Source organism: Trachypithecus francoisi, unplaced genomic scaffold, assembly GCF_009764315.1.
Source record: "Trachypithecus francoisi isolate TF-2019V2 unplaced genomic scaffold, Tfra_2.0 Lachesis_group3, whole genome shotgun sequence".
Classification (NCBI taxonomy): Eukaryota; Metazoa; Chordata; class Mammalia; order Primates; family Cercopithecidae; genus Trachypithecus; species Trachypithecus francoisi.
Window position 1 is genome coordinate 137,979,904 of NW_022681468.1, and position 19,472 is coordinate 137,999,375.

The 19,472-nt window shown below is 41.4% G+C and overlaps 1 protein-coding gene across 3 annotated transcripts in view; it reads right to left on the bottom strand.

Annotated features, from left to right (window-relative positions):
* Nucleotides 1–19,472, bottom strand: part of MAPK6 (mitogen-activated protein kinase 6) — a 46,026-nt gene that overhangs the window by 6,182 nt on the left and 20,372 nt on the right. For all 3 annotated transcript variants that reach the window (XM_033190099.1, XM_033190101.1, XM_033190100.1), the window contains exons 2-4: nucleotides 13,638–14,823; nucleotides 10,605–10,749; nucleotides 1,447–1,611 (exon numbers count right to left, since the gene is read on the bottom strand). In XM_033190099.1, the coding sequence (XP_033045990.1) occupies nucleotides 1,447–1,611; nucleotides 10,605–10,749; nucleotides 13,638–14,192 (865 nt within the window). In that variant the 5' untranslated portion in view covers nucleotides 14,193–14,823. The remainder of the gene's footprint in view (nucleotides 1–1,446; nucleotides 1,612–10,604; nucleotides 10,750–13,637; nucleotides 14,824–19,472) is intronic.

The following is a 19,472-nucleotide window of genomic DNA, read 5'->3' on the forward strand; positions in this document are numbered from 1 at the left end:
GGTGAGAACATGTATTCTTTTTACCAAGTTGCCACTGCTTCGGAACGTGCTCTGTCCCAAAATAAAACTCCACTGTTAAGAAGAAAGTAGTATGGAGCGTATAATTGATAAATCTTTTTTTTTTTTTTTTTTTTGAGACAGAGTCCCGCTCTGTCGCCCAGATCTCAGCTCACGGCAAGCTCCGCCTCCCGGGTTTATGCCATTCTCCTGCCTCAGCCTCCCGAGTAGCTGGGACTACAGGTGCCAGCCACCTCGCCCGGCTAGCTTTTTTTTTGTATTTTTTAGTAGAGACGGGGTTTCACCGTGTTAGCCAGGATGGTCTCGAACTCCTGACCTTGTGATCCGCCCGTCTCGGCCTCCCAAAGTGCTGGGATTACAGGCTTGAGCCACCGTGCCCGGCCAATTGGTAAATCTTTAGCCTCAAAAACTCCATCCACTCTGCGTTCACTTGCTTGCAAGCACAGTGCTGCCACGTGACCAAGGATCTTTGCTCAATGGTTAATCCCAGTCACTGGCCAAACATTCAGTTTAGTTCCAAGATTAAAACATGGTCCCCACCCTAAGGAGGGTATGAAAAAGATTCAAATAGCATTATACAGCAAGGTTACAAATGCTTCAACAGCACCATCCTCTTGATGAGACTCAGCAATAAATGACGACGACTCTTAAGTGGATCCAGGTTATGGCTGAGCACAGTGTCTCCACCTGGCTGAGCAGAGCCACACCTGCAGAGGGTATGCAGACACCCACCCTGTTCCCCACTCCACCTCCCAATTCGCAATTACTAGTTTGCATTTTAAAAGTGCTCCTTGGCCAGGTGTGGTGGTTTACACCTGTAACACTACCACTTTCAGAGGCTGAGGCAGAAGGGATGCTCAAGCTCAGGAGCTCAAGACCAGCCCGGGCAACACAGTTAAGATCCTGTCTCTATTTTTCAATAAAAAATAAAAAAGTGTTCCCACAGAGGACTTATTTAGTTCTGAACAGGGATGTTGTGACAGTGGCTGTAGGGTTACGAGAAAGGGAGCTAGCAATGGAATTTGTGAAGACAGACTCAAAGACTGGTTAAGAACGTGGAACTACTGAAAAGCCTGCAAAACCTGCTGAAATGAAACACAGCAGCTTTCTTTCTATCCAGGCATTTACAGGAGTTACAAGTATATCTGAGGAAAAAAATGCCATCATGATTTTGGCCCCAGTGCCTACATTCAAAATACTTGCTACGTGCTCTGGAAAGTGATTCAGAGGAACAAAAAGATCGTAGCCTAAGCACCAGGACAAAAAAAAAGGGGGAGATGAGAGTCGAAGTTTTAGGTACACCTTAAGTATAAAAAGACTATTTGGGAGAAAGTCCCATATCTAAGGATAAAAAGTTCCAGCTCCCCTACACAGATTTCTACTTCACACACAGGCATTCACGTGAGGGTTACTTTCATGTCACAATACCTTCTCGACTAATTCCTGGAAGCAGCTGAGTTAAAGGTTTGTGTGGCTCAGTCATGTCATTTCTAATGTAAACTGGAATTACGCTGAGAAGCTCCTGACGATCTTCCTCATGTACAACAGGAATAGATTCTAAAATCAGCTGCATCTGTTCAAGTTCATGTGCACCTGAGGTAAAAAAACAAAACACACACACTAAATACAACACATTCCTCAATGCTTACTTATTTCATAATAAACATACTAATTTAAATATTATAATGACCAGTGGGGGGATGTTTGAATTGAATCATCAGGTTTCACTGCTTTGACTATCACCAATCTACTTACCTATTTCCATTTCTGCTCACTGATATATTTAGTTTTAGCTCCTTTGTTTCCACAGGGAACTGACTCTAAGTTTGGTCTCATATTAAGGTTATCACAGACTAGTGAAAAAAAAAGCAACTGAGATTTAAGAGATCTATATTCTGGTCTTAACTGTACCACTAATTAACTGGCTATAACTTCAGAGACAACAGCTAACATCTCTAGGACTTAATTTCACCATCAATGAAATGAAGGGTTGGACTAGACTTTTAAAATGAGAAGTTTTATAGTTCTTTGTTAGGGCTCAGTATTTCTAGGCTGTTAGGCAACTGAAGAAATAAAGGGGGAAACTAGGTTAAATAGGTGACTTTTAAAAATTCCATTTGCTGTACTCCAGTATGGATGACAGAGTAAGACCCTGTCTCAAAAACAATAAAAATTCCAGTTGCCTTTCCTTTAATGTCTATAAATGCATTGAACATTCAAAATTTTTTTTAGTTCCTACTATGAGCAGGACACTTGAGAATACAGTTGTGAAACAAAACAGACCAAGTCCCTGCCTTCATGTATCTTACGGTGACATATGCTATAAGGAAAAAGAATAAGCTAAGGGTGATAGGACTGTTGGGAAGAATAGGGCTGTTAATACTTAAAAAAAAAAAAAAAAAAAAAAAAGTGAAGAGTTGGAGACCAGCCTGGCCAACATGGTAAAACCCCATCTCTACTAAAAATACAAAAATTAGCCAGGCATGGCACATGCCTGTAGTCCCAGCTACTTGGGAGCCTGAAGCACAAGAATTGCTTGAACCCTGGAGGAGGTTGCAGTAAGCCAAGATCATGTCACTGCACTCTAGCCTGAGCAACAGAATGAGACTTGGTTTTTGTTTTGAGACAAAGGCAAGCCTCACTAAGAAGTGGAAAATTAAGGAAGTGGGGAATACACCAAACATTCATATGGAAGAAAGAAAGGAGTTCTAGGAAGATGGAGAGAAGCCCAGAGGAGACAGGCAGGTTGGTATGTCCAAGAAACAACAATTAGATAAGCCTAGCAAAAGTAGAGTAGCTTGGAGCATAGTTGGAGATGAAGTCAGAGTGGTACTAGAACAAAGGGTCAGCTTTACCCTGAGTTGGAAAGAAAGCCATCATACAGTTTGAGCAGAGATACGACATGATCTACCTTATCTTTCCACAGGACCACTCTGGCTGTGATGTGGTAACTAAAGACAGCACATACTGAAGCAGGAAAGAGAAGGTCCTTCTAACAGGAGAGACACAATGGCTGACTGGACTGGGGGAGGGATAGTAAGAGTGATAATAACAAGCTGTTAAGAGTCTGGATATGGTTTGAAGAAAGAGCCCACAGATCTGTGCTAACAGACTAACAGAAGTGAAGGACAGTGACAAGATTTTTGTCTAAGCAACTGAAAAATGGAGGTACTGGTTTGCTAACATGAGGAAGATAGTAAAAACAAAGTATGAGGAAGAAATATCAGAGGCCCAGTTCTGGATAGGTTAACTTTTGTTATTAGACATTTGAGTGGAGATATTGAGTTAAGGAACCTGGAATTCAGACAAGAGGTCAGGGCTGAAGATAAACATTCAAGAGTCATCATCAGATATAGATAATTCTTAAAGGAATGAAAAAGAATGAGATTACCCAGGGACTAAGTGAAACTAGAGGAGCAGGGAGTCCAAGGACTGAATCTGGGATACTTCCAACATGAGGCGAAAGAGAACTGGCAAGGGTGACTGGAAAGAGGCCAGGGAAGAACTGAAGAGTGGCATGCCCAAAGACAGCTGAAAAAGCACCTGAAGAGGGGAAGATCAATTGTAACAAATGCTGGAGATGGTTCAAAATGAGGACTTAGAATTGATAAGAGATTTAGCATTATGGAGATCACTGGTGACCTCGATGAGAGTGGTTTTTGGTGGAGGACCAAGCCTGATTGGACAGGGTGAAAGATGGAATGTAAGCAGAGGAATTAAGAGCAGCAAGGATGCACACATCTTTTGAGAAGTTTTACATTCAAAGAGTACAGTAGTATGTGGCAGTAGCTGAGGGACTGCGGGGTGAGGACAGAGATTCTCTTGTAAGACTGGAAAAATTATATCAATGTTTGAATGAATACTGATAAAAACGATCCAGCAGAAGGGGTAAAGTGAAGATGCGAGGAATAGAAGTGCTAAGCAGGAAAGAGGTAAAATACCTATTGCCCAAGTAGAAGTGTTAACCTGGGACAGGAACACCTACAGAGAGACAATCTGTACACACAAGAGAAATGCACCAAAAAATAAGACTATAACACTTTCTACAGGCTAAAAATACACTGGTTTCCAATGAATGCTTGGTCCTTACCTTTTGTTGCTGTGTTCATTTGCAACTTATACGTAATAACCACTCAGCTCTCCCTTCATGTTTTTATCGAATGGTTCACTGACAAAAATCAATGAAGCATCTGGCAACTAGAAAAAAACTACAACCTAGATCTTTCCGATCATTTCACAAACTGTTCCTATTAAATGTAAAAACTATGCTACTTAAAAGAATTTTAAAACAAATCCAATTATTTTTATTCCTATACTTAATGTCTGAATGTGCACTGAATGTTTAAAAACAAACATTTCAAAATACACAAATACAGCTGAGAGCAGTGGGTCACACCTGTAATCCCAGCACTTTGGAAGGCCGAGGCAGGTGGATCACCTGAGCAGGAGTTCAAGACCAGCCTGACCAATATGGTGAAATCCTGTCTCTACTAAAATTTCAACACATAGCTGGGCACGGGGGCGTGCACCTGTAGTCCCAGCTACTCGGGAGGCTGAGGCAGGAGAATCCCTTGAACCTGGGAGGAGGAGTTAGCTGAGCTCATGTAAGCGCACTCCAGTCTAGTGTAACAGAGCGAGACTCCCTCTCAAAAAAAAAAAAAAACCACAAAAAAAAACCTTTGTATAATCCATGCAGCAGCAGTACGCACTGACCTCGTTTCTATGACTTGGAGCATGACCAAATGATTTTTCATTATATAGACTTAAGTTTGTTTTTGTTCTGAGACAAAGTCTTGCTCTGTTGCACAGGCTGGAGTAAGTGGCATGATCACAGCTCACTGTAGCCTTGACCTGCCAGGCTGAAGCAATCCTCTCACCTAAGCCCCTTGAAGAGCTGGGACCACATGTGTGTGCCACCATGCCCAGCTACATTTTTGTTTTTTTGTCGAGACAAGGTCTCACTATGTTGCCCAGGCTAGTCTCGAACTCCTGGGCTCAACTGATCCTCTGGTCTCAGCCTCCAAAAGTGCTGGGATTACATGTATGAGCCACCACACCTGGAGGCTTGTTTTTCTGACTCGTTACTGTGGTGGCTTTAAAATGTGTCCACCTGGCCGGGCACAGTGCCTCCTGCCTGTAATCCCAGCACTGTGGGGGGGCCAATGCAGGCAGATCACCTGAGGTCAGGAGTTTGAGACCAGCCAGGCCAAAAGTGTAAAAAGAGTTAGCTGGGTGTGATGACAGACACCTGTAATCCCAGCTACTTAAGAGGCTGACGCAGGAGAGTCATTTCAACCTGGGAGGCGGAGGTTGCAGTAAGCCAAGATCGCACCATTGTACTCTAGCCTGGGCGACAAGAGCAAGACTCCATCTCGAAAAAAAAAAAAATTTTATATATATATATACACACACACACACACACATATGTACATACATATATATATGTATGTGTGTGTGTGTATCCACTTAATCCTTGTTCATTCGAGAAGGTAAAAAATGAAAAAACGGTCCAAAAATTATTTTGATACTCCTCCATTTAAAGGGTGGAACTGAACTCTGCTCCCATTGATCATGAAGTGTACTTAGTGACTCACTTCTAACACATAAAATAAAGCTAAAGTTGACAGTATGTAACTTTTAAGACTTGGTCACAAAAAGATATTTTACATGTGTGGTCAACTGATTTTTGATGACAGTGTCAAGATAATTCAATGGGGAAAGAATCTTTTCAACAAATGGTGCCAGGACAAATGGACATCCACATGCAAAAGAATGTGTAAGAGTTAATCCCCCTTTTTCTTCCCCCCGCCACCGAATACAGAGTCTTGCTCTGTTGTCCAGGCTGGAGTGCAGTGGCACGATCTCGGCTCACTGCAACCTCTGCCTCCCAGGTTCAAGCGATTCTCCTGCCTCAGCCTCCCAAGTAGCTGGGATTACAGGCGCGCACCACTATGCCCAGCTAATTTTTGTATTTTTAGTAGAGACAGGGTTTCACCACGTTGGCCAGGGTGTTCTCGAACTCCTGACCTCAGGTGATCCACTCTCCTCTGCATCCCAAAGTGCTAGGATTACAGATGTGAGCCACCGTACCCAGCTGTAAAGGTTAATCCTATAAAACTCTCAGAAGACAACACAGGAGAAAACAACCACGACCTTGGGTCAGGCAATTATTCCTCAGATATGACACCAAAAGCAAAAGGGACAAAAGAAAAAGATAACTGGACTTCAGAATTAGAATCTTGTTTCAGGCCTGGCACAGTGGCTTACGCCTGTAATCCCAGCACTTTGGGAGGCCGAGGCAAGTGGATCATGAGGTCAGGAGTTCGAGACCAGCCTGACCAACATGGTAAAACCCCGTCTCTACTAAAAATACAAAAATCAGCTGGGCATGGTGGTGCGCGCCTGTGATGCCAGCTACTCAGGAGGCTGAGGGAGTAGAATCGCTTAAACCCAAGAGGGAGAGGCTGCAGTGAGCCAAGACTGTGCCACTCTACTACAGTGGGCGAGTGCGCAAGACTCCGTCTCAAAAAAAAAAACAAAAACAAAACAACTTGTTTCAAAAGACACTATCAAGAAAGGAAAGGAAACTGCAGAATAGAAGAAAAACATGTAAATCACAAAAGATTTGTATTCAGAATTATGTAAAGAATTCTTGGCCAGGCGCGGTGGCTCAAGCCTGTAATCCCAGCACTTTGGGAGGCCGAGACGGGTGGATCACGAGGTCAGGAGATCGAGACCACCCTGGCTAACACGGTGAAACCCCGTCTCTACTAAAAAATACAGAAAAACTAGCCGGGCGAGGTGGCGGGCGCCTGTAGTCCCAGCTACTCGGGAGGCTGAGGCAGGAGAATCGCGTAAACCCGGGAGGCAGAGCTTGCAGTGAGCTGAGATCCGGCCACTGCACTCCAGCCTGGGCGACAGAGCGAGACTCCGTCTCAACAACAACAACAACAAAAAAGAATTCTTACAACTCAACAATAAAAAGACAAGCCAATTTAAAAAATAGGCAATAGAGCCGGGCGCGGTGGCTCAAGCCTGTAATCCCAGCACTTTGGGAGGCCGAGACGGGCGGATCACGAGGTCAGGAGATCGAGACCATCCTGGCTAATACGGTGAAACCCCGTTTCTACTAAAAAATACAAAAAACTAGCCGGGCGACGAGGCGGGCGCCTGTAGTCCCAGCTACTCGGGAGGCTGAGACAGGAGAATGGCGTGAACCCGGGAGGCGGAGCTTGCAGTGAGCTGAGAGCCGGCCACTGCACTCCAGCCTGGGCGGCAGAGCAAGACTCCGTCTCAAAAAAAAAAAAAAAAAAAAAAAAATAGGCAATAGATCTGTACAGACATTCAACATCCATTAGTAGGGAAATGCAAATCAAAACCTCAATGAGGCCTGGTGCAATGGCTCCTGCCTGTAATCCCTGCACTTTGAGAAGCCAAGGCGGGCAGATCACTTGAGGTTAGGAGTTCGGGACCAGCCTGGCCAACACTGTGAAACCCTATCTCTACTAAAAATACAAAAATTAAGTGGGCATGGTGGTGCATGCCTTTGTAATCCCAGCTACTCGGGAGGCTGAAGGCAGGAGAACTGTTTGAACCTGGGAGGCGGAGGTTGCAGTGAGCCAAGATTGCACCACTGCACTACAGCCTGGACAACAAAGCGAGACTCCATCTCGAAAAAAGAAAAAACAAACCACAATGAGTACTACTTCATACCTGATAGGATGGCTATACTCAAAAAGATAAAATTTAACTCTCATGCATTGCTGGTGGGAATGTAAAATGGTACAGCTGTGCTGGGAAACTGTTCAAAAAGTTACAGTTAACACATGACCCAGGAATTCCACTCCTAGGTATACATACCCCAGAGAACTGAAAACATTTTCACACAAAAACTTGTATACAAATATTCACAACAGCATAATTCATAATGAAGAAGTGGGAACCCAAATGTCCATCAACTGAGGAATGGATAAATAGCATGTGGTATATTCATAGAGCAGAACACTATTTGCCCATAAAAAGGAAAAAAGTACTAATATATGCCACTACATGGGTAAACCTCCAAAATATTGCTACATGAAAGAAGCCTGTCCCAAAGTCCAAATGTTATCTGAAACAACCAGAGTAGGCAAATCCATAGACACACAAAGTAGATTAGTGGATGCCAGGGGTTGGGGGAAAGAGGAAATGAGAAGTGACTGCTAATGGTTTGCAGGATCTTTTAGGAGCCAAGACAGTGTTCCAAAATTACACTGTGTTATTTACAGAGTATATAACTCTGTAAATATACTAAAAAATATGGAACTGTATAATTTAAATAAATTATATAGTATGTGAATTATATAACAACACAACTTTTTAAAATAAGATCTACTGGCTATCTCCTTGCTGTCTTTTGGATCATTAGTTCTAGAGGAAGCCAGCCGCCATATTATGAAGACACTCAAGCAGTCCTATGGAGATGCCCACATGGTGAGAAACCGAAGCCTCTTGGTAACTGTCATGTAAGTAAGCTATCTAGAAGTGGATCCTCCTGCCTTGGTCAAGCCTTCAGGTAACTGCTGCCCTTACCAACATCCTGACTGAGAAAACCTGAGCTAGAACCACCTAGCTAAACCACTCCCACATTCTGACACACAGAAACTGTAAAACGATAATAAATGTTTGTTGTTTAAGCTACTAAGTTTTGGAGTAATTTGTGACACTGCAACAAACAATACAGAATTGTTTATATATACTGGAAGGCACTTGATACCAGGAACATAACCTCTAATCACAGTATTGTTCCTAAGCAAAAATCAATCCATTTAATAATTTAGTTTCCAGGAATCCCTCCGAATTTCAATTTAGAAAACTATCATACATCTTAGAATTTTTTTTTTTTTTTTTTGAGACAGTCTCTGTTGCCCAGGCTGGAATGCAATGGCTTGATCCTGGCTCACTGCAACCTCCACTTCCCAGGTTCAAGTGATTATCGTGCCTCAGCCTCCCCAGAAGCTGGGATTACAGGCATGTGCCACCATGCCTGGCTAATTTCTGTATTTTTAGTAGAGACGGGGTTTCACCATGTTGGCCAGGCTGGTCTTGAACTCCTTACCTCAAGTAATCTACCCGCCGCAGCCTCCCAAAGTGCTGGGATTACAGGCGTGAGCCACTGTGCCCAGTCAGAAATTTTAGATAAATAGAAAAAAATTATAAAGGGCTGGCTGTTATATAAACTAAGTACTGGCATTAACATACTTAAAAGACATTTATGCATTCTGTCCTTTCTTCACCAGTGCTCTCCTATGTACACTAATCTTTCTTATGTAAATAGGCTCTGGCCTATTCCTTTCCTTCTGCTCTTAGCACAGTCTGAGGGTCGGGGGGAACAACTCTAAAAATGGTATGTATAGAGGACAGGGTGCAGTGGTTCACGCCTGTAATCCCAGCACTTTGGGAGGCCGAGGTGGGCGGATCACAGGGTCAGAAGATAGAGACCATCCTGGCTAACACGGTGAAACCCCGTCTCTACTAAAAATACAAAAAAATTGCTGGGCATGGTGGCGGGCGCCTGTAGTCCCAGCTACTCGGGAGGCTGAGGCAGGAGAATGGTGTGAACCTGGGAGGCGGAGCCGGCAGTGAACCAAGATCGCGCCACGGCACTCCAGCCTGGGTGACAGAGCGAGACTCCATCTCAACAACAAAAAAAAGGGTATAGAGGGGGGAAAAAGTAATCTCAAAACACAGAAAAAGGCCTTAATCACTATCACACCATTTCCCCAACTAAAAAATCTTCAGTACCCCTACTATTCCATATGGAAAGTCCTCTGCCTATTTTCTAAATACTTTCTAGTATCTGAACCCATCTTAACTAGTCATAAATATGTTTATTATTATTTGACAACTTGCATGAATCTCAGATTCATGAATGTACCAGGATTATACTTTTATTTATATGGGTACCCTTAAATAACACATTTTCTCCTTTCCCCAATTAAAATTCTTCACTATTATGACTCCATAATGCCTTCCATTCCAGCAATCACTGATGTATAGCTTCTCCAAGTTTATAGCTCTAGTCTATACTAAATAATTTTATACAGATGTATGCTTTGCTTTATGACACAAGACATTTTTCATGGATTATTCATTTTTTCTCATTTTGACAAAGTTCTCTCTCACACACTTCTTTAGACTTCTAAATAGCACCAAACTTAACAAAAAATTACTTGTTTGGTTGTTTACAGGGGGAGGGGACCAAGAAAAATTTGTTGGATTTTCAACAATGGCTTAAAATTTTCACCAGGAAGTGATGATACTGACAGAATTATGCAACTCAAGTATCAACACAGATTACCAACAACTATTATGGGTCCACAAAATATGAAATTATATTTAAACACTAGAGTTCTGATAATTTATGAAGTGACCAATTTAGTGAATGTAAGTTTTCTCAATTTTTGGAATAAAAACACAAATTTATCTGTTCATTTTAGTATTCCAGATCACAACTAATTATTTTAAATCTTATATGAATCTTGCTTCAGAGATAAATGCAAAATTACTTCTCTTTGGGAAAATTTTTTCCCCCACAAAATACTAACCTGCAAAAAGGGTTTTACCAGTCAGCATTTCAGCAAAGATGCAGCCTGCAGCCCACATGTCAATGGCTTTAGTATAATTATTAGGAGAAAGTAAAAGACGTGGAGATCTGTACCATTTAGTAACCAATCCTTCAGAAAGATGACCCTATAAAAGAAACAAAAAACATTTTTTTTACTTTAGCTAAAGAACAGTACTTAAAACTTGATTAAAGAATCCTTAATCTGCCGAGCGCGGTAGCTCACGCCTGTAATATCCCAGCATTTTGGGAAACTGAGCCGGGTGGATCACCTGAGGTTGGGAGTTCGAGGCCAGTATGACCAACATGGAGAAACCTTGTCTCTACTAAAAATACAAAATTAGCCAGGTGTGCTGGTGCATGCCTGTAATCCCAGTTACTTGGGAGGCTGAGCCAGGAGAATTGCTTGAACCCGGGAGGCAGAGGTTGCGGTGAGCCGAGATTGCGCCACTGCACTCCAGCCTGGGCAACAAGAGCGAAACTGTCTCAAAAAAAAAAAAAAAAAAGTAAAATCTTTAGTCTTTAACCCCAGCACTTCGGGAGGCCGAGGTGGGTGGATCACTTGAGGCCAGGAGTTTGAGACCAGCCTGGGCAACATGGTAAAACCCCATCTCTACTAAAAATACAAAAATTAGCCTGGCATGGTAGTACACGCCTGTAGTCCCAGCTACTTGGGAGGCTGAGCTGGGAGGATCACTGAAGCACAGGAGACAGAGGTTGGAGTGAGCCAAGAGCAAGACCCTGTTTTAAAAAAAAAAAAAAATGTAAAACTCTAGTTATAGTGTTAACTCTAGGCCACACATTCAAAGTATTTTTCAGATGTGCTGGTTTCACTCAAAGTCTTGAGATAATCAAGGAGCAAGTATGCTTCAAGTCAGAACAGTAGGAAAGAACACCAGAGGTGCTACTTATAAACCAATGTCAGCCTCCTTACTGACCTCTACTATAAATCCTATTCATAACCAATTTATTCAATTACTTTGCAATTACAAAGCACCATACAAAACCTTATACATATATTGCTGCCTTATTTCATCCTCAAAACTACCCTGAGAGATTGTGATGGTAGATATTAACTCCATTTTATAGGTGTGATGACCGAGAGATTAAGGGATCTGCTTCAAGTCATATAGCTAGTCAGATGTAGAAATGGAGTCAATTTTAGACAGTATAAGTCTTAGTTCAGTGCTCTATCTACAATACTTCACTGTAGATACAGTAAATACATAAAAAGGACGTGGTCAGTGTAGTACTAATCTCTTTTCTTTTTTCTCTAGGAAAAAAAAAAGGTGTCTGTGTTGCCCAGGTTGGTCTCAAACACCTGGCCTCAAGTGATCCTCCTGCCTTCGCCTCCTAAAGCATTGAGATTACAGGAAGGAGCCACTGCGCTCCCAGCCTAGAACTCATTTTCTACAAAATATCTTTTTTTTTTTTTTTTTGAGATGGAGTTTCGCTCTTGTTGCCCAGGCTGCAGTGTAATGGTGCGATCTCAGCTCATTGCAACCTCCGCCTCCTGGATTCTCCTGCTTCAGCCTCCCAAGTAGCTGGAATTACAGGCATGCAACACGAAGCACGGCTAATTTTGTATTTTTAGTAGAGATGGGGTTTCACCATGTTGTCAGGCTGGACTCAAACTCCCAACCTCACGTGATCCACCTGCCTCAGCCTCCCAAAGTGCTGAGATTACAGGTGTGAGCCACTGCACCCGGCCCAAGTAAAAATACTTTAATATGGGTTGGGCGTGGTGGCGGGCGCCTGTAATCCCAGCTACTTGGGAGGCTGAGGCAGGAGAATTGCTTGAACCCAGGAGGCGGAGGTTGCAATGAGCTGAGATCACACTATTGCACGCTAGCCTGGGCAACAAGAGCAAAACTTGGTCTCAAAAAAAAAAAAAAAAAAAAATCTTAATGTGAAACAACACATATGAAGATTTGTCTTAGGCATGTACTGTGAAAAGCCAACAAAGCAGGGCTCCCAGGGGTTCTTTACGGCCAAAGCAGCTCCACTTTTCTATTTTAAACATCACAGTCCCACATAAGATTTCATTTCAAAACTAAAAGACCAAGGTTCAGCTTGAAAAATACTAAATTCTTGTATGAAGGCCATTTGCTATCTAAGAGGAAGTTGCTGTGCATCTTTTTGGCTATACTTACTACCAATTGTTTATGGGAATTTAGATTTCAAGCTAAATTTAGTTTAAACAAAGCAGAACTGAATAGTACAGTCTTAAAGGGACAAAAGAAGACATAAGTTTGGGTGTGCTGGCATGCACCTTTAGCATCAGCTATTCAAGAGGATGAGGCCAGAGGATCACTTGAGCCCAGGAATTTGACGCCAGCCTGAGCAACACAGCAAGATCTTGTCTCTAAAAAAAAGACAAGGCATGATGGTTCACACCTTTGTAATCCTAGCATTTTGGGAGGCTGAGGCAGGCAGATCACTGGAGGCTAGGAGTTCAAGACCGCCCTGGCCAACATGGTGAAGCCCCGTCTCTACTAAAAATACAAACAAATTAGCTGGGCGTGATGGCACACACCTGTAATCCCAGCTATTTGGGAGGCTGAGGTACAAGAATCACTTGAATCCAGGGGGTGAAGGTTGCAGTGAGCCAAGATGGCACCACTGCACTTCAGCCTTTACGACAGAGTGAAACTCTGTCTCAAAAACAAAAGACCTAAAAGTTGAAATAGTATACCCTCTTACCACAATTCTGTCCCAAAGAAAGTATATTCCACTCTTAAATAAGGGAGAATTTCATTTATAATAAATAACCATATACTTTAGAACTTCATTATAATAACCATATTTTTTTTAGAAATTTGTATTTAATTATCCCACTCCACCTTCATTTCAAACAGAGAGACTGTGAAAGATAGATTTGTATCAGAAAAAAGGCACTATGTAAAGTTTAATAAGATTAAAAATTCTGCCACAATATACAAAGAAAATGCAGGTACCTATTCCTGATTAAGCGTATCAGTTTAAAGGTCTGTCTCAGCTGGCTTTCTCTACATACCTTATGGGAATAATGAGGATCCATGATCCGTGCAAGACCAAAGTCACCTATCTTCAGCACCAAGTCTTCAGTATTAATGAAAAGATTAGCTGGTTTGAGATCTCTGTGCAGTACGTTTGCAGAGTGAATATACTTGAGCCCCCGTAGCAGCTGATACATGAACAGCCTGGCATGCTCTTCCAGTAAAGGGCCCTGCTCCAGCACATTAGCCAAGTCTGTCTCCATGTACTCCTGAACAATGTAAACACTGTTCAGCTCCGTAAGAGAGCCCACATCGTCTGTTAACTGGCTTCCACTAGGACCAAGAATTTCAAACACTTTCACAATGTTATCATGGTCAAGTCTTCTAATAATTTTGATTTCACGTAGAGCATGTTTGACACTCTGGGGATCAGTAAGGACAATTTTCTTGATGGCTACTCTTTTGTCACAGTCATTGTCTACAGCAGAAAAAACCAAGCCATTGCCTCCACAACCCAATGGTTTTAAGTCCATATACCTAGAACCCAGATCAAAACCATGAATGTTCATGAGACTTTCAAATTTCTCTGCCATTTTGAAACCCTTACTATTGCCTTTTCCTTTCGAATTGAACTTGTGTAAACAAGGAAGAAAACTGGCATCAAAAGGAAAGATCTTTCAAAAAGGGAGAAGAAAAATAATTATGCTTCCACAGCAAGATGGTTTCTTGATGTTCATTGCATATGCCAAACAGGCCTGTTGAGTTCCCCTTAGATTTAAAGCTCAAAAAGCTCTACTCATATTGAGAATTAAAAAGATTGCAGTACTCATAGTTCAAGAAAGGGGCAGCAACTCTGCAGACATTTAAAGAAAACAAGAAACTCAAACGGAATGAAATGACATACTGTGCACTCAGATTACCGTGCTAAACGATTTAACATTTAACAAAAATGTGAATAAATATGCACACAACAGGCTTCTATGAACATTCTCCTCACAGTGCAGATACATTCAGTGTTGGACTGGTCCTGAGCAGCATCATTCTAAGGTGCTGGTAAGCACTATTTCCGTTTTGCTTCTTTTCTTCCTTTGTTGCTATATATTTATTTCAACAGGAAGCTCTGGCGGCTGTTGGTTAACAGAAGATGTCTTTTGTTAGTGATCAGGTGGCTCCAGCTCACCACAATCACAATCAAAGCTACCGTCCATCTTACTCTGATACAACCTGGGGGGATGAGAAAAAGAAGAGCGTCACCACTGCGGGAAATACCCTTTTCTTCAAATTTGTAGTATGACACAAACTGAGCATTTAGCAATAAACTACTACTGCTACATTAAACTTGATGGTCATTAAGTGACAAATTACCCTTAATCAAAAATAGCTTACAAAACTGTTATGAGCAATTCACACACATTGGCCCGGGCTCCAGATTTCACTACGCTAGATTCTTGGTAACACTTAGGCTCATGAGGTTGTACCATTTCTGAAATGCCAACAAGTATGGGAAGGTTCACAATATTTTTATAGAACTCAAGTTTTATGAGGGGTAACACATTAGTAACATCTATCTAAAAGAATATATAAGAAGTCTGCAATGTGTTTGTTAAAGAGCATGTTTATTTATTAACTATGCCTATCAATATCCAATGAACAAAAATCTAACAGCACAAATAAGTATGTGAATAATGCTCTTCAATTTATAAAAGTAAACTTGAACAATGAATAATACCTATGAAAAGGTATTTAATGTAACTGACAGGAAAAGATTACCTTAAAAGAACATTTCAGATTGAAAAAACATGCTTCTCTGTTAATGTCAAGTCTGAGGGGTGTGGAAAAACAAACTTACACACAATAGTGGTTAGAGTTTAAATTAGTACAAGAACTTCAGAGCAATGTGGCAGAAACATATAAATGAATAAATAAATAGCATACTCTATGACCCAGCCATTTTTCTTCACAGTAAACTCCCTAGAGAAATGCTCATTTTTTTGGTAAAGAAAATTAGAAACAACCTAAACTTCATAAAATAGGAGAACAGATAAGTAGTTATATGCATGCAAAATAGTTTTTTTGCAAGTACATATATGTATATTGCAAAAGGAAAAAAAAAAGAGACAAATACCAAATTCATAATGATTACCTGGAAGTTATTAAGGAAAGAGACCAGAATCATTTCTCTGCATTTTAATGTGTTATTTATTTTAAAATAACAAGCATGGCAGATTACTAGACTCTTACAGAGCTGGCTGGTATGTATATAAAGGTTCGTTATATTGATCTCTGTTCGCTTAAAATATTTCGTACTTTAAAAAATATCCTCTAAAAGGGCAGGAAGAAACAGCCTCAACTCCAGTAGATGGTTCCCTAGCCAGCCTGAAAAAAAATAAATGCAACTTGGTTCTTTCAGTTTCTTAATGGCCTAATCCTTGAATCTGCAGAGTACCCAGAGTACCAGATATAAGGCATTATGGAAAATACAGTGGTCAGAATTCCTAACAAGTAAGACCAGACAATATTTGAGGCAGAAAGAATAAAGCCACCAATTTATTCATTTAATATATAAACATATATTGAGCAACTACTACATGCTAGGCAGGAGCAAACCTGACATGAGCAAAAGGATTCCGGCCCTCAGTAAACTCAACTCATTGTCCAATAGGAGAAAGACAGCTTTAATAAAAACTGATACTTACTATCCTTCAGTTCTTTTAATAAATGAGAACGGGTCTTGTATCTGCTTAACATGAAGGACACTAATAGTAAAAGAGCTTTCTTTTACTGTAACAGATGGCTTCTCCTCTGCAAGTTTTTCTCTGCTTCTCAGAAATCAACCCTCCTAGCCCGCCAAAAAAAAAAAAAAAAAAAAGTCCTAAAAATTCTGTAGCTTACCAGTCTATTTGTAATAAAACACTTAAAAAGTTTGCGAATAAACTTTTGAACTAAAAAAATATTTCAAGGCCGGACACGGTGGTTCACGCCTGTAATTCCAGCACTTTGGGAGGCCGAGGAGGGAGGATCATGAGGTCAGAAGTTCAAGACCAGCCTGGTCAATATGGTGAAACCCCATCTCTACTAAAAATACAAACAGTAGCCGGGCGTGGTGGCGCATGCCTGTAATCCCAGCTACTCTGGAGTAAGGCAGGATAACTGCTTGAACCAGGGAGGTAGAAGCTGCAGTGAGCTGAGATCACGCCATTGCACTCCAGCCTGGACGACAGAATAAGACTCTGCCCCCCACTCCCCCCCAAAAAAAATTTAAACAACTTAAGTCCAACATATCATTTGCCATTATCCAACTGAGCCATTAGTCTTGTCTTTGGTCTTTAGCCACTGGATTTTCAATGCTGTTATGTAATCTAGCCCATGTGATTGTGGAAATAAGTAATAAAAATACATTTTTGGGGCCAGGCGTGGTGGCTCACGCCTGTAATCCCAGCACTTTGGAAGGCCAAGGCGGGTGGATCTCCTGAGGTCGAGAGTTGGAGACCAGCCTGACCAACATGGAGAAACCCTGTCTCTACTAAAAATACAAAAATTAGCCCAGCGTGCTGATGAGTGCCTGTAACCCTAGCTACTTGGGAGGCTGAGGCAGGAGAATCGCTAGAACCTGGGAGGTGGAGGTTGCAGTGAGGTGAGATTGCGCCACTGCACTCCAGCCTGGGCAACAGCAAGACTCTGTCTCAAAATAAATAAATAAATAAAAATAAAAATAAATGTTTGTATTGGTAAAAGTTTCAGATTTTTAAAAAGGGCTTTAATACTGCATCTCCCTCCCACTAAGGTTTTTCTGTTTGTACACATCTTGATTCTTCCTGCTCCCCCGGAAATACCCTAGGAAAACCAGTGTGTTCGTTTGTTTGTTTGTTTGAGACAGGGTATTGTTCTGTCACCCAAGCTGGAGTGTAGTGGCCTGATCACTGCTCACTGCAACCTCTGCCTTCTGGGCTCAAGCGATCCTCCCACCTCAGCCCCTCAAGTATCTGGGACTACAGGCAGGAGCCACCACACCAGGCTTTTTTTTTTTTTAAAGTATATGTGCTGCTGAGGCAAGCATCACACACGGCTAATTTTTGTATTTTTTGTAGAGACAGAGTTTCACTATGTTTCGCAGGCTTGTCAAGAAAACCAGTATTTCTCAAAGGCTCCACTATTTCCAAAATTTTACATCTCTAGTCTCTACCTGAAATAGAATGCTTGTTCATGCCTACCTTCCTGCCTTAATGTAGACAATTCCTTAAAGCTCAGTCATGTTTTACATTTCTGACTGTAAAATCAGTTCCATAGACAAATGAAATAAGAACAATAAGATCTCCAAGTTCTCTCTCAAACTTCTACTTCACTAGCAATCTAGTCAAGCACAAATGATGCTTTGTCAAAAATTACACCACTGTTATCTGACAGAATAGCACTATAGTAGGCATTGTAGCCAGATTAGGAAAGCCATGAAAATGAGAGATCCTTACTTAAGACCTCCATTCACATCTGCCCCACTTAAACTTTATTGAGACCAAGAAGCCTCACAAACTAGAAACTTCAAGGAGAGTGCCTTTTCAGAATTATCAATGACTGGTCAGCACTTAACGAGGCAGAGTGGGTAAAAAATGATACTAGGGAAGGTAGGAGCTTTGCCTACACTGAGAACTGCAGAGCCATCATTGTGTACTCAGATGATGAAGACTATACATTCTAACAAGAGAAGGTAGTATTTATAAACCAAACTGTAATTCCACTAGACAATGAGGATTATACCAAGTAAACATCTGGGGGGAAAAGTATTTACAATGGCAGTGTTTGATCAGTGATTCTGCCTCATTGCTCTGTGAGTAGTAGTCTTCAGGATCCTTCACTATCCATTAGACCAAATGCTGCTGGAGCACCTTTTCAGCCAGGATCTTGGAAAGTAGACCCACCTTAATTAGTAAGTTGGGAGTCATGCTGTACCTCTATATCATACAGTGGATCCATTAAGTGTTTACAATTCAGTCATATTCCATTATTCGGTACGTATTTGATAAGTATCTGTGTCAGTCAATCCCTCGGCAATGGGGATAAAATGGTGAGTAAAGAGAGACTTGGGTTCTGCCTTCATGGAGTTTATCATGTGACTAGAGACAATTTTTTTTTTAAAAAGAAGGAAAGTAAACAAGGAAATGAAGACAGGACAAGTGGTACCAAGGAATGCTACTATACTACTGAGAGTCTGCACACTGGGGGTCTGACCTGATTAAGAAAGTCAAGATGTGTGTGCCTGGTAGCCATAAAAAAGGCAGAGGCCCCTCATGCTCTCCTAGTGGCACTAGAAAGAAAACTGTTCCCTCATCACCTTAACTCTTAGGGCAGTTATATTCCAAATTCTAATGTCTCCAACTACCTCCAACTTTCACGTCAACCATGGAGCTCCTTGGCCTGACTAAAGCATATAAAAAACTCAGCTGGACCAGCAGATGGTCACTGCATCCTCTATCCACATCAGGATCCTATTAATTGCCATTATCTCCAGCATCTTTCATACTTAATTTCATAAAGGCAAAGTTTAAAGCTTAGACCCAGGAAAAAACTGCGGCTCCATATTTTTACATATTCTACACACTTCAACAAGGGAGTAAAAAGGAAGGTAACATAAAGGGACCCTTTCCAGCATCTTTCCAATTTCTCTGCCTCCAAATAAATGCTACCCATTCCTACCAACCAGGCTGATTCTGGGTGGTCTGGGGAGTGATCACTAAGTTTGATTAGCTGGTTTGATGTTGTTTTGTTTTTAAAAACTTGATGAATAAAATGAAGTACAGAGAATAATTTACAAGAATAAAGTTGGCTTTTTGCTTTATCTTTGGCTTTCTTTCAGTGATCTACCATGCCATGGAATTAAG